At 47.5% G+C, this 14,922-nt stretch overlaps 6 protein-coding genes across 6 annotated transcripts; 1 reads left to right on the forward strand and 5 right to left on the reverse strand.

Annotated features, from left to right (window-relative positions):
• Positions 1-144: 144 nt before the first annotated feature.
• PAAG_06872 (hypothetical protein) lies at positions 145-1,460 on the reverse strand (the record flags this gene model as incomplete). The annotated part of the gene is made up of 3 exons (XM_015846045.1): positions 145-633; positions 782-1,333; positions 1,401-1,460. 3 exons carry the CDS (start codon positions 1,458-1,460, stop codon positions 145-147), a joined length of 1,101 nt encoding a protein of 366 aa, XP_015700480.1.
• Positions 1,461-1,909: 449 nt separating this feature from the next.
• PAAG_06873 (hypothetical protein) lies at positions 1,910-3,349 on the forward strand (the record flags this gene model as incomplete). Its single annotated transcript, XM_002791281.2, has 1 exon — positions 1,910-3,349. One exon carries the CDS (start codon positions 1,910-1,912, stop codon positions 3,347-3,349), a length of 1,440 nt encoding a protein of 479 aa, XP_002791327.2.
• Positions 3,350-3,828: 479 nt separating this feature from the next.
• Positions 3,829-6,034, reverse strand: PAAG_06874 (rhodocoxin reductase; the record flags this gene model as incomplete). The annotated part of the gene is made up of 3 exons (XM_002791282.2): positions 3,829-5,089; positions 5,151-5,343; positions 5,479-6,034. 3 exons carry the CDS (start codon positions 6,032-6,034, stop codon positions 3,829-3,831), a joined length of 2,010 nt encoding a protein of 669 aa, XP_002791328.2.
• A 544-nt stretch (positions 6,035-6,578) lies between these two features.
• PAAG_12287 (hypothetical protein) lies at positions 6,579-6,983 on the reverse strand (the record flags this gene model as incomplete). Its single annotated transcript, XM_015847799.1, has 2 exons — positions 6,579-6,858; positions 6,925-6,983. The coding sequence occupies 2 exons, from the start codon at positions 6,981-6,983 to the stop codon at positions 6,579-6,581; spliced, it is 339 nt and encodes a 112-aa protein (XP_015702595.1).
• Positions 6,984-7,292: 309 nt separating this feature from the next.
• PAAG_06875 (hypothetical protein) lies at positions 7,293-10,662 on the reverse strand (the record flags this gene model as incomplete). The annotated part of the gene is made up of 4 exons (XM_015846046.1): positions 7,293-7,803; positions 7,864-9,498; positions 9,535-10,170; positions 10,259-10,662. 4 exons carry the CDS (start codon positions 10,660-10,662, stop codon positions 7,293-7,295), a joined length of 3,186 nt encoding a protein of 1,061 aa, XP_015700481.1.
• Positions 10,663-11,676: 1,014 nt separating this feature from the next.
• Positions 11,677-13,905, reverse strand: PAAG_06876 (arrestin; the record flags this gene model as incomplete). The annotated part of the gene is made up of 5 exons (XM_002791284.2): positions 11,677-12,288; positions 12,445-13,017; positions 13,172-13,378; positions 13,473-13,589; positions 13,693-13,905. 5 exons carry the CDS (start codon positions 13,903-13,905, stop codon positions 11,677-11,679), a joined length of 1,722 nt encoding a protein of 573 aa, XP_002791330.1.
• Positions 13,906-14,922: the final 1,017 nt, after the last annotated feature.

The following is a 14,922-nucleotide window of genomic DNA, read 5'->3' on the forward strand; positions in this document are numbered from 1 at the left end:
ATCCCCTTTTTTTAAAAATATCCAAACCCAAACCCCCCCCCCCCCCCCCCCCCCCCCAAAAAAAAAAAAAAAAAAAAAAAAAAAAAAAGGCCACACACCAAGCAAGCATCCGAACCCATACATCCCAACCAAATACACTCGACTTTAAGCAACACCCCTTCGCTCCCTGACCACCCTGACCGCCTCCCTAACCTCCAGCGCATCCCTCACAGACCCCAAAATCAATCCCTCCTTCATTCCCCTTCGCAACCTCCAAACACTCTCCTTGTCCCCCTTAAACGGCGCCAAGCCCAGCTGCAACAACCTCGTCACCTCCGCATCATTCGCGTGCGCCATGTTCACTAGTTGTGCGAGCTGGGCTTGTGTCTGTGGCGATAGCCTATCGCCTTGTTTCTTGGAAGAAGAGGAGGAAGAAGATGAGGATGGTGTTAGTTGGGAGATGAATACGTTTAGGGTCATGGAGGCATTGCGGGCTAAGGCGAGGGTTTGGAAGGGGAGGAGGTAAAAAGTTTCTAGATTTAGGAGGGAGGTGAGGAGGGGTGGGAGGTGTTTAGATGGCATGATGATGCCGTTTTGGTGGGTGAGGAGGGAGAGTTCGAGGGTTAGGAGGGCGAAGAAGGTATAAAAGCGCCACTGTTTGAAGACAAGGGGGGTACATATGTTAGCTGAAAATTTCCGTCTGAGAGAATCGATATATGCATCGGTTATATAAGACGAAAACAAAAGACAGAGGAAAAAAAAAAAAAAAAAAAAAAAAAAACAGAGAAAAGCTGAAACCTACATATCGCCCCCACGCGGAGAACCAGAACAAATTCATCAGCACCATCACAACAAGCCCACCAACATACTGCGGCAATAACGCCAACAGCCCCGCATACAGAAACTGCCCCATCGTCTTCGCCTTGGAGCCCTCCACAACCCCTCGTCCAAACCTATCATACGCAAACCTCCTTACAGGATCCAGCAACGTCTCTTGCGCCAGCCTCAGCTGCACAAACACAGCATCCAGCGACTCCCCATCACCCCCCAATGAGCCCGGAAACTGAAACTGTTGCTTTTTATCCGGGTGGTGGAGCGCCGCGAGGCGGCGAAAGCGCGACTTTATGGTCTTGTCGTTTGTCGTAGGTAGCACGCCTAGAAGCTGGTAGAAGTCGCCTTCGAGCCGGAGATTATGATAGGTTTCGTAGAGAGAGTAGAGGAGGTAGGTTGTTATTACGGTGATATAGATTCTGCGGTAGTGGCGGGCGTAGCGGGGGCTGGAGGGGGAGGGGTGGGGGGAGCCGGCGCGGATGGTTAGGCGGTAGTAGAGGGTTTGGAGAAAGGAGGTTGCATACTGTGTGTGGTTGTGATTGTTAGGATTGGGAAGGGTGAGAGTGTTAGATCCAGGTATGCCAACTCACTTTTGGAAGAAAGGCCCAGCCAGCGTACGTCAGGATTGCGGAGAGAATACCGCCGGCCATATTTTGTTGTTTGGGGGGGTTAGTTAGCGGCAGGTTGACATTTATGTCGATATTGACACCTATGAGCACAGCTCTTAAGGTGTTCTTGGAATGGATAAAAGATAGGAACGAGAAGATTTATCTTGTCTCCTCTGCAAATACCACCAAGGATATGGGCTAAATGAGTGTACTTATAGCTTCAAATGATGTTTGCTTGTAGATGTGTGTATGTCTATGTCTATGTGTATAGATAGATCTCTGTTGACGTTCGTCACCGCGGTTAAATTCAAAGTCTTGGCACAACCCCCATGATGCGGCTCCTGGGCGGCTCTTGGGGCGTCTCCACTCGAGCCAAACAACAAAAAAAGTCACCACAGAAAAAAAAAAAAACACTACCTCAAACGACATCATATTTATATCAAACACGGCATGCAGCCACAACAGCAACGGGTGGCACAGTTATACCTGCCATGTCAATGGACGCAATGGATATCGACTCCGTTACTCCCTCACCAGAGAGAAAGCGCAAAAATAAAGAAAAGGATGGTCATTCCTCAAAGAAGCGCAAGCATGAATCGACTACTATCGCACAGACCGCGGTAGACGAGATCTCACCAAAGGCAAAGAAGACGGAAAGGAAACACAAGCACAACAAGGATCACGAATACCTCGACGAATCCGCACAAACGCTACCAGATATACCCAATGCGCGATCAAAAAAGACAAAAAAACACAAACACCATGCCGAACAGGCCGCCGACAATGACGACTATGTCGACTATGACAAGGAGGAGGGAGATCAACAATCCCCTCAATCCCCAACAGCCACCAGAAAACCTCTCGCAAAAGCGTCTACCTCTCAATTGGAATCTATCTCCGTAGACCCCACTGCTTCCTCCCCCTTCTACCTCATAACTGCCACCCTCTACGTCCCTCTCTCCCCTATCTCCATCTCTCCTACCCACGCCCTATCCTCTCTGCAAGCCGAACACCTTGCTCCATTACTACTAACATACTATCCACCATTTCGCGGCATTGTGCTCGCCTACTCAAATGCCTCCATATCTTCCATTCCCCCATCCTTCCCATACTCAAAAGCCGGATCAACAGCCACCCACAACCCAGACGAAGAACTGAACCCACAACCTTTAACCCTCGCCACAAGCGCAGGCGAATACGGCGTTCTCTTCGTCTACATGACAGCCACATTCCTCGTATTCCGCCCAGAACGTGGCCAGCAGCTCGAGGGGTGGATAAATGTGCAATCCGACGGTTTTCTAGGTGCGGTGGTATACAATCTTTTCTCCGTCGGGATCGAGCGGCGCAGGCTACCCGCTGATTGGCAGTGGGTAGCGCCGGGAGAAGGATCTAGTGCTACACCAAAAAGCAACAACACTTCAATCTCTGCTGCCGTCACCGACGACGACGACGACGAAGACTCAGATTTCGACTCTGACAAGGAAAACTTCCGCCCGCTATCCACCCGCTCCTTAGCCGCTGTTCTCGACCTATCACCCCACAGCCAGTACAACTCCACCCACAATGACCCCATCCAACTATCCGCAAACCCCGACGAGGCCGCGACGGCCGGCTTCTTCCGCACACGCTCCGGGCGCCGGGTGCGCGGGATGATCCGCTTTCGCGTGCGGGATGTAGATGTCATCCCTGGCGCGGAGCCGGATAAGGCTTTCTTAAGCATTGAGGGGACGATGTTGAGTGCAAAGGAGGAGGCGCAGTTGGTCGAGGAGGAGAGGAAGAGGGCTGTGTTTACGCCGTTGTCGGCGGCCGCCACGATGGCGGGGGGTTTAGGGGAGGGCAGCACTGTTGCTGGGGAAGCTGATGGGGAGGCACTGGGAGAGGTGAGGGGTAAGGAGAAGAAGAAGAAGAAGAGTAAGAAGGCGGCTTCGTAGTTGGAGTAAGATATATATTACGTCTATCTTACTTAATTTTTAAATCATACGAGTTGGAAGGGAAAGGTGCTGGTATATTGTTCATTTTTGTTGCACTACTAATGATATGTCGGTACACATATTGTTGGGAGGAGTTTCCCTCGTTTCTTTATGGGGCGTTTTGTTTTATGCTTAACCACTGATGCATGTCAAGAGAGAGGGAGAACAATAGAGACTATTTGTTAAATTGATTTGGTATGTGGTATCTCTTAGATTTTGATTTGATTTGATTGTTGCATGGTTTTCCTTGACATTTTCTTGGTTTTGAATTCCCGAATGTAAAGGAAAGGGGTATTAGGAAGAGGGTTCGTTTCCATACGAACTATGATCGTCCATCTTATTCCATCCCATTTAACTCCACCAACCCAACAATCCATCCCATCGAGTTATCCATCAAACGTTACACTCTTCTTAAAAATTACTCCACGTCAAACACCCCTTCAAACCAAGTCGACCTTCAGCACATCCACCCCCTCCTTTACCTCTTTCTTACCCACCATCTTCCCACTTCTCATCAGCTCCGCACACTTCATCACAACCGGATCCATCCCCATACTCGCAACCGCCACCACCGTCTCGCCCAGCAAATAGTACGCCACAAACTTCCCCTCCCCAGGCTCCCCTTGCACAATCAAATCGTCATACCCGTTCATCGTATTACCACAGTACCGGAGTTGCCCGCCCAGCGCGGACCAGAAGATCGGAATAAACGACTTCAGTTTCAGGGGCACAGAGCTCTTACTAGAGAAGGCATGCGCGATTGTGCGCCCGACACATCGACCTGAATTCTGCGCTACATCCCAATGTTCGATGCGCACGTGTGAACGGCCCCCCTGGCCCGCCCCAGGCCCGTGGTAGGGATATGTCGCGATGTCGCCAATGGCGTAGATATCATTGTTATTACCCTTCAGGCTTTCGACGGCGAAATAGTCGTCTGTCTTTAGAGACCCGTCTTGCTCCAGGGTTATTGCAGGGTTATCGCGCAGAAACTCCGTGGCAGGGCTGACGCCTACACCTAGAATGACAAGGTCTGCAGGTAGGATGGTGCCATCTTTAAGATGTACGGCGCCGACTTTGGATGCATCTGCGGATGAGGGTGTGGCCTTAGCGACAGAGGCAGACATGTAGAATTTCACGGCATTTTTCTCTAGGTTGGATTGGAAGACACGCCCGATCTGGTTGCCCATGATGCGCTCCAGGGGGGTGAATTCCATGCCGACAATCGTTACTGTGTTCTCTTTTGAGAGCGCATTGCCCACTTCCATGCCGATGAAGGAGCTGCCGATTATGACGACATTTTTCTTCTTGTTAGGTCCCACGGCGGCTAGAATGGCTTGAACGTCTGTTACCGTGCGCAGGGTGAAGACATTATCTAATTCTTTGAAGCCTGGGAGCGGAAGGCGGCGTGGAGTGCCTCCCGTTGCGAGGATGAGTTTTGTATATGGCACTGTTTTACCGGATTTGGTAGCTATGGTTTTGTTGAGGAAATCGACGGAGGTGACTTCGTCGGAGACCATGGTGATGGAGACGGAGGAGTACCATTCCTTCGGCCTGAGGAGGAGTTTTTCTGGGTCTGGGATTAGGGCTTTGGAGAGCTTGGTTCTGTCGAGGGGGAGGTTGGGTTCCTTGGAGATTATTGTTATTTGGCCACCGAAGCCATGTTCACGGAGTACTTCTACTGCTCCCATTGTTCCGCTTCCGCTGAAGTGAGGTAGGGTGTTAGCGTGAGACCAATTGATGTGGATTGTGTAAATATTCTTACCCTCCAATAATCACCACCTTCTGATCCTGTTGAGCCACAGTGCAAGAAGAAATAGGCAATCTTCCATTTGATTTGAAACTGGCTTCGTCCGCTTTGACATACACTCCGCCATCTTTCTCGAATACTTCATATTTATGTAGCGCATTTAGAGCCGGCGCATCTTCCACGTCTCCAGTTGCGATGTTATAGCAAGCTAACACGGACATCAAATACAATAATAAAATTCAATCAGCGCAAGTCACTATTTGCTTTTCTTAACTGAATGAACCTGGAAAGCAGCTCTGGATATAGAATAAATCTAGTTGTATTGTTAACGGAAAATACATACCGCCATGCCACGGACACGTCAACCTAGCATCGGGTGTTAGAACACCTTTTACCAATGGCGCACCATAATGTGTACAGTTCGCAGTGAGAGCATGCACATGGCCGCCATGCTTTATGAGGATAAGTTTCCCCTTCTCGATGCCCTCGACTTCTACTTCGATCTTGTCGGACGGGAGGTCAAGTGACGTCAAGTCCTTGATTTTGAAAGTTGATGTTGATGTCGATGTCATTTTGGAAATGTATGTAGATAGCCGTTGTGTGGTTGAGAAGTGCAGTGTTTTGGTTACTTGTATTTGGTTTATACTTTTCTTATGCTTCTTGACTGTTGTTGTGTTGGTGTGTATATGTTTGATGGGGATAATGGTTCTTGTTAGCTGCTGGTGAGGGGTTGCTAGCACAGATGACGTGCGTTGCAAGTTGATATGTGCGAAATGACTGGACGATACAGCTCCAGTAATCGGGAGAGTAATGTAGGTATCGTGCAATGGACGGGTGATTTGCTTTATGCTGTGATGGATGATAATAGCCTTGGAGGGGTAAGGGGGGAAGAGAAGCATGCTATGGGATGAGAAGATATGGGGATCAGGATACAGACATACAATGAGGTTAGGAGATTCTCTTGAATGCGCAATTGCTCAATTAACGTCAATGTATCAGGATCATGTTTCAATATTGCTGGCAAACAACGTTGGCTGAGGCAATCCAAAGTATTTTGCGGGGAGGCTTTGTAATGGAGGTCTGTGATTTGCTGTTGGCGGTTTATGACGTCGGGGTGAGATCACTAACTTTTAGATATTTCAACATTTAGGAAAACAACGCAGGGATACACGTCCGTGCTAAATAATTTCAGCTGTCAGATGTAGTAAAGTCCCTTTAGCTCATTATTTATCTAATAGCAATTTTTTCCGCAGCACTAATATCCTATACATTGCACAGCACCCTAAAAAACACTCCTATCCTATCCATTTAATTCCCCCTGTACTCCACACTCTCCGATTGGTTGATACCTATATCACACCCCTCCTCCGCAAACCCCTCCTTCTTGCTTGTTCAAGATTACTCTCTGCTCCCCGCCCCCGTCCACGCCTAAGACCTTGTTTCTTAACCCATCCACGCCCCTGCGAGCCCCTGAGACACCGCAAAGTCCCCATCTGAATTAGGCGGAGGATCAAGGTCACTGGAAATCGTCAAATCCACAATGTAACTGCTCTCTGCAGCGACTGCAGCGGCCTGTGACCGTGGTTCATATTCAGAGTGTTGCGTCGACTCCTTGCTAGCCTCAAGGATGGCTGGGAGGCCCGTCCGGTCATCAAAACTCTGTGACACATGTGGCGAAGACGATCGTTGGCGCGGAGGCGCGAGAGCTTTTCGTTTGTTTCGTCTAGTGACAGATGCGGGAGGGAACTGCACGGCTGATGCTATGCGCGGTGGAGCTGTGGAGATTTACCGTGGTACGGGCGGGGACATGTCACCGAAGCCCCTGTCAGACTCGTAGAATGGATTCATGATGACGGAATCTGCACATGAGTCCGGACGATATCTGCCAGTGTGGCTTTCTTGACAGTTGCGGGCATTGAGAACTGAGAATTTTTCTGGCTTTAGCTCCCCTTGATCTACCCGGAAGAACTGTAGGGTAGAGTTACGAGCAGCAGCTGCGGAAACAGGGAATGAATGCCTGGCTAAGATTTTGGATATTATTGCTATTCGCTAGGTCGTCATCCGAGCTTTTAACTTCAGAATCCAAGCCTATGTCCATATGTGTCTCTTCAAATTGTGACCTATGATGGGACGTAGCAACTGGATCGGGGGCAGCAGTCAGGGAATCCTGCGTAGGTATGCCATCGGTTCAAGATACTGAAGGCGTCCATCCGACAACGCCGACGATTTCTGGTGATCGGAACCCAAACCCAGTTTGAGAAGAGAAGGATCGGATGCATGTCCTTCCAACCAAGCGAGCGAACTTGGAACTTCAGTCATAATTTGCTCTTCAGGGAATGATCTTGAAGTGCCAAGCGGGATTGGAGGCAACGGCTCATAATCTTCGTTGGGACTGTTTGAAGGATTAAGGGGCGGGCTGGACGGAAACCCGGAAAACATAGGAGATTTGACAGTAGGACTGGCAAATTCATTCATTTCCATGTCTTCATTAGCTGCGTCATTGTGAGTAGTGGAACCACGTGCAGTGAAACAGGTCTCTTCGGGAAGGAGAATATCTGAATCGAACCCTGATCTGAACCCAGCCTCTCGAATCATATCTGATATATTACGTCTTGTAGGTGAGGAAATCGTGATGTCTTCAGGGACAGGGGGGGGAAGTTCAATGGGGCTGCCTCATTTTTTGGGTAAGCTGAGAGGCCCATAAAAGCATAGGATATTTTATACCAACAGCGGATTCTGCGTCTCCTCTACCCTCTCTACCGTCACTGTCACCTCTGACACCCCTACCGTACTATCCGCTGGTGCCTCGGAGATTAATTTTGGTTCTATGAACTCTCCAAACTGCATTTCCCTGAAACCATCATCTTTCCCTTTCTTTTCAAAGCCAGGCATCTCAAATTTGGAATACTGGGTTGCTTGATCGTCATCACCATCATCATCATAATGCTCCTGAGGCTGCTCCCTATCGCGTTGCGCTAGCCTTAATGTCAAAGTCCCACCAACCACATTTTCTATGACGGCTGTGCGGTATTGGGATACCACTGGCTGCCACATCGTGGCCCCAGACAGGTCCAGCTGCTTGAAAGCAATGATCGCCCCGGGCTTCATATCAGTGTCCCTTGCATCTTTCAAAAAGGACATATCTTCCGGTAGAGTTGGAAGTTCATCTGAATCCGTGCCCATGTCATGTGAACTGGTTTCAACACCGGCCATCTCATAGTTCAGTTGGTCACCGACAGCTGCAACCATAGCTTTCGTTGAGGTATGGTTCTCATCAAGCCCATTGGTTTTATAATCTAACTCGATTTCATTTGAGGCACTTGGTTCCCCATTTCCCCACTCCTGATCATAATAGTCATCTTGGTGATTTTGAGTCTTTCGCTTCCTCTTCTTGCTATTACTCTGTTGATTTCCTTTACATTCACGGATTGCCGCTTGGGCATCTTTATCCCACCGCTGCACAAACGGGAAAGGAGGCGTAGATAGCTTCACATTGTTGTAAATACATTCTGTAGCCTGGAGGATCAATTGATCTTTCCAGTTTCCAACCGAATCAGCCTCATTTTTTGTGGTTTTATCAGCTTCTTCAGCTGACGCGGAGGCGGACCTTGATTTTGGCTTAGGAGTTTTCGACGAGAGTATATCTCGTAACGCTTTTACATCCTCCTTCGATTTGGGACTCTTTACACCCAGTGAGCCAAATAAGAGTTGCCGTGAGCTTTTCACATCCAAATTTGACTGTCTTTTGGATGATTCTGTAGGTTTGGAAATGCCAATTCCTCCAACTATAGGGGTCTTCGACACAGGTTCAAGTGGATTCAATTTAATGGTCGCCTTCGTGAGTTGTGGGTTCTCGTCCACTCCGCCGAGTGCAATATCGCGTAAAAGCTCCGCTCGTTTCCTCTCAAATTCCGTGTGTTCGTCATTAAAGTTCTCCTGGGTGTTTGGAGACTCCTTAACCAGACCCCTTGGTAACGGCCCAGGATTGGCTTCGCACCATTTCCGCAAATCATTGAATTTGGCATCTTTAGGTAGAATTCGAAGTTCCTTCAATTTTTGAAGTTTTCTTCGCAGTTTGGCTCTTTTGTTGGTGTTTTTTGTTCTCCTGGAACCAGTACCAGGTGGATGAACAGGTGGCCGTGGTCCAGCAGTGGTCTTCTGGGTAATTACTACTTGCTCTACCACGGCCTTCCTCTTTTTAATCGCATTGAGGACACTGGGAGTTTCTGAGCCCGAAGATGATGAACTACCAGCAGAGCTTGAAGATGATTCCGAAGATGTTTCGCTGGAGCCTGAGTCACTGGAAGAAACGGAGCTTCTTTCGTCATTGTCACTCGACTCACCTGTATCAGAACTAGAGGCACTACCACTCTCCGATGTACCTTCGGAAGATGCTGACATGTCGGAATGAAAACTCGGTTGATCCTGGAAGCTGACGCTGCGTTTGCGCTTTGGTAAAGCAGCCGGTGCACTTTGCTGTTTTCGATCTAAAATCCCCTGAAGTTTACGCTCTGCTGTGGGTGATTCCATTTGTTTTAACTGGTTGGCTTTCTTCGCAGCTTGTCGTTTGTAGGCACACGTATCGGGGGATATGTTCCCGGTTTTCGGCACGGGTTGCTCCTTGATTCGTTTTTTAGGCACTACGGGAATCTCTTCTTCAGACGGGGGAGAATGTTCTTCACTCGCACTTTCACCCTCATAATCGTCGTCATCCTCGTCTTCATCGGCATCAGCAAGCACAAGTTCTTTCCAAATTCCGCCCCTATCCTCTTTCCAATCGGGATCATTCTCTTTATCGTCATAGTCTTCATCGATTAAATCCTCCGCGACAGCATTATCAACCTGCCACCCGCCAAAGTTCAATCGTCTCTTCTTTCGTGGTGGAATTGTGATAGGCGGCCTCGATGGTACCGCTCTTTGAATATAAGGCTTCCCAAAGGGAACACCATCAATTAAATGCCTTCCATCAATAGAGATCTGATGACGCCCCGTAAGCCTTCTGGCTATGAGGTCATTAAGTTGTAAAGCACGTATTCTAGAACCCGCAGAAGCAACCGGTCCAAGTCAGTAACAGACCAGGCAAAGCAATAAATAAAGAGATGAAGATAAAACCAACAACTTACACAACCTCATCCCCATCCCTCAACAGTCCATCTACCTCCATAAAATGCAAGCACTCAAACCCAGCAACCTCCACTACGTAATCTTCCAGTCCCCATTGGCCAACACCGCCACCGATACCACCACCATTTTCAAACTCTTCTTCAACCTGTGTTTCAAGCGGGATAACCTCATTCACATCTTCTAGAAGCTGGGCAATTGACAACCCGCCACTCCCAGAAGCTGCCGCTGCCGCACCGGCTCCAAATCCTGCATTTGGGGCCCGTGTTGATGTTACCGTGGAAGATGAGACAGTGGCGAAGGAAGAGACGGCTGAACTGGAAGGAAGAGAGAAATGCGAGGAGGTTGTCCAAAGGACACGGGTGGTGGGGAGGCAGTGCCGTTGTATAATGAGGTGGAGACGCATGGCTGGGTGAATGATATGATTTGTAACTTATAGATCAAGAAAAGGGAAGGAAGTTAAGAGGATAGGATTAAGGGTTGTTGATGTTCTTTTGCACCCTAGTCCGTTTTGATCTTCCATCGTCCGGTATTTGAGCTGATCTTCTCAGTCTAGATTTTGCATTTGAAGGCTGTTGTCTGAATAGGGGTAACCGGGGTTAATATTGTATTGTTCCAAGGTCGTCGAGTTTGAGCAGATGAGAACGCGAGCGTGCGTAATGATAAGAGGCAGTACAATACAATGAAAGATGCCACCAATGTCATTGATCATCATCCCATTGTCTTGCTCTACTACAATAAATGGCCCAGCGGTACAGAATGAGTAACCTGCGTAGCCCACTACCTGCTTGGTCGTAGTAGTGAATTGTTCGTTAGATCGCGGTTTTGACGTGTGGAGAAGCAAAAAATTCGTCGTAGTTCGGCTGCCAAGACGCCTCGCCTATTCTGGTCTAGCGGCGGTGGGCTGCAACGTTGAAGTATATGTACTCCACAGTCAACCCTGGGAGCGATATGGTTGGTTGCTGTTTGCAGAGGTTCTTGCTTAACGATAGAGCAGACTCATGCTTTATCAAATGAAAAGATCCCAGAGGTATTATAACTCATATTCCAAGTTAATGTTAAAGAGATTCACGATTACTCGGGCCAAAAGATTTTTATTCCCGTATACAAACGCCATGTTCCTCCAAAGCAACCAATGATTTTATGACCACCAGGCAAATCAAAAAAGAAACATATGCTTTTGTTATCCGAATCCATAAATCCTCGCTCTCATGATGTATCGTTATCGAGATCGAAAATAGAAGCCAAGTAATAATATGAAAATAAAAATGAAATAATGAGGTCCAAAAATAATGATGGCAAGGGAGACACGAGGCAAGCAGTTGTATCCGCCGATATGTTCTTGTTTGTTCGAAATGCCTCCCAGATACCAAGGGCCAGGGCCGAGGATCATCCCCCCGCAATTCCAATTAACCACGTGTTAAGCGTGCTTTTTAGACCCTGGCACTGGTTTCCTGCTTGGGACCCCCATGAATGGCCTTGGTCTCCGTTGTGACTGTTCCTGTACAGATTGCAGTTGGGAGTTTTGGGAATTCTCGAAAAGTTGGTTCTGCTGAGCTTGACCAGTCGAAGATGGTGATGACACCGGCTGGTCTACCAAATTGCAATTACTGATATGTCCATCCACAGGCGTCGCGGAATGAGTATCGAAGAACGACTCCATTGAGGCGTTCATGAAACCGCTATTGGGGAAGAGCCGGTCGTCATCTTTGCTATTTGCTGAACCTTTTTGATCAGTTGTTGGCCATGACCCCGTGTCTGGAGGGTTATACTCGCGCCGCGGGCCGTCCACTGGCCCAAGAGCTTCCGCCATGGCATCCTCGTAGCTTGGAGGAGCATCCCCGAAATCCTCCTGTGCAGCAGGAGGAAAGGTAGGGGCCGCCTGTGGCCGCGGAGGTTGGGCTGGAGGAACCTCGGACACATTGCTGTCCTTGCGTGGGGAGCGCCGGATGGCCTCTAAGAGGGCCTTGGGAGGAGCGATTCCAGAGTATACTTGAACAGCCATCCGAAGGGGAAGGACAACAAGCTCAGGCTAAAAAAAACAAAAAAAAGAAGGTTATAAACATGTAACGACATTTAGTATGTTTCATGAGCCCTGGAGCGGGAAGGAGATGAGGACTGGATTCATGATGATAGAATTTGAACCAAAAAAAATAAATTGCCATTAAGAGGCTATCAATGAACGCACCTTCATTGCTCCAGACAATCCATGCGTCAACCCAACACGTACGTCCAAATCATAGGTGCGCGAAATATTGCACGTATCGAACGACGGCGCCACAGAACTGGGCAGCGGAATACGGTCCCACAAGCTGGAATCTACTTTCCACTCCTTCCCAGCGGGGACATTACCGTCGATTAGGGGTATGTTCATATTACTCAGGCTGATAATAACCCAGCTTCCACTCTCTGACCGGGTCAGATCATGAGCCCTGATGTGGGTGTATGCAATTAATTCGACCTGTATCATTTGCAAGAATATAGTTTCTGAACTCTCGTTGAGTTTTTTCACCAATATTCGCAAGGGGAATGGTTCGTTGCAGGTTATTATTGGAGGACTAGGTAATCTGGCATCGACAGAAAATTTGGGAGGTTCTTCATCGAGATCGATCAGAGATGGTGGATTAGATTTCTGAAACAGACCTTTCTTTTCCGGTATACTGCTGACCTTGGAGAATTGTTGTTGGCGTCTAGCGTATGACTCCACGCCGGTATCTGTTTGTCTCGGAGGTTCGATTGGCAGGAATTTGATATCAGCATACTATATCAATTTCAAATCAGCTTGTGCCCAAGCACCAACTACGCAAAGGTTTCATTATTTAAGACAAGACATCGGGTTTGATTTTCCACACTTTATTGACGGCAGAACTCGCAAAGCAGGTATCTGATGAATGCTCTTTAAGGGAAAAACATACCCCTCTATAATTCTCCTTGTAGAATTGTGGTCGTCCAACAGTTGCTTTCACATAGTATCTAATTTCCGCCTCCCCAGGAAACCCTGTCAGTGATGGAGGAAGCGCCTTTCGAACATGCTTATTCGTGTCGCGGGCAACCTCCAGCCTTAACCCACCCATGTTAAGGTTTGTGCTCATATGCTTGCTGCAGTCATTGTTGAAAGGAAACTAGAAAAATACGATAGGAGGAACCGTCAGACTGATTTCAAATCCTTCTGCATCCACTGATATTCCGAATCACTCGTTCTTTTGGCCAACTCACTTTAAATTGAAAGGGATATTCGTGGTGACCGGGCGGAAGGGTATAGTATATGTTGTTTCCGCCTGCAAGATCTGTCGCACTCTCCATTGGAAACAGTGTAAGGACTTTGTATAGAAGCTGTAAAAATTCAAACCAAAAGTGATTAGCGAGATATCCGCCACCCTGAAGCTGAAAACTTGCATGAACTCGACCCCGTTATCAAAACTACTACGGCACTTACCTTGTGAGATTCCACCTCCGTCCTCTTCTTTTCATTGCGGTCATTGTGCGGATATTTCGGAGCTGCAAGCCTCGTTCTGCTCTCGCCTTCGAGCTTTACGACGATGGAGGTGATGGGAGTGTCTGTAGTAAGCAGGAGGATGACTTTCCCCGTGATGAAGTCAAGATTCGTGAAATGCGCGTGCGGTCTGTCAAGGTGAATTCTAACAGACATGGCGACAAGAAATTATTAAGCTTATCAGCTTTCGGAGTTCATGTGCAAGGATATCTCGGATGAAACGGAGCCCAGCGTGGGGTATTTCTGATGGGAACAAATATCCAAACAAACGCAGGGCGGGAGGAAAGAAACCGCGTATGAAAATCTAGAAGTGCAGGCCGTATGATCCAGGGAGGTCGATATCACTAGTATGAACCCTTTGGATTGTCATGAAGATCATCGGCAAGTTTGTTTGTTCTCTTGCAGTGGACATGAGGATCTACTATGTAAGCATGAATGACGTTTTTGCTCCCCTGTAGTTAACTCTCAGTCAAAATGTTGTCTAAGTTCCCACCAAAAGGCCAAGTCGGTTATTCCGATAGTGTTATGCCTATATTTATCCTGCCTCGGGAGTCTGGCCTCGAGATCTTCGCCGGATATTTATATATGCAATTGAATAAATCATTCTCTCAGAGTCAGATTATGAAGTTCAAGTTTAAGGCTAAAATCAAAAATTTTCTGCTAGAAAGCTTTCGAAATCTTTAATCTAGAATATGGTCCTGGTAGTTACCGCCCAATCTCACATTTGGCTGGGCCTTGCATCGCATAACCAACAAATTGCCCCAGAGCCCTAACTAGTAGCGCGCCAGCTCAAAATTTCTAAGCCGCCTCTACCCACCAGGAGAAGCATAAAATAAACAACATAATAATAATCCACAAGTGAGTCAAACACATTTTCATCAAATAATGTGTTATAGTGATACAAATAATGCAAAGTCATCATGCTTTTAAGGGGAAGGTCTGCTTTAGTCATTTAAGTACTTGATATAGTCAAATTTTACGTATATGAGCAGCAGCAACTGTTTGATGTTGTTTTAGTTTGGCTTTTTTTTTTTTTTTTTTTTTTTTTTTTTTTTTTTAAAAAAAAAAAAAAAATTAAGTGCATTGATTATACAGCAAATATTAATGCTTCATCAAAGAACTAAAAACTCAGTTTTATTACAAAAAGAGGATTTTTTTATTCAGCGAATTTTT

This window comes from Paracoccidioides lutzii (assembly GCF_000150705.2).
Source record: "Paracoccidioides lutzii Pb01 unplaced genomic scaffold supercont2.20, whole genome shotgun sequence".
NCBI lineage: Eukaryota > Fungi > Ascomycota > Eurotiomycetes > Onygenales > Ajellomycetaceae > Paracoccidioides > Paracoccidioides lutzii.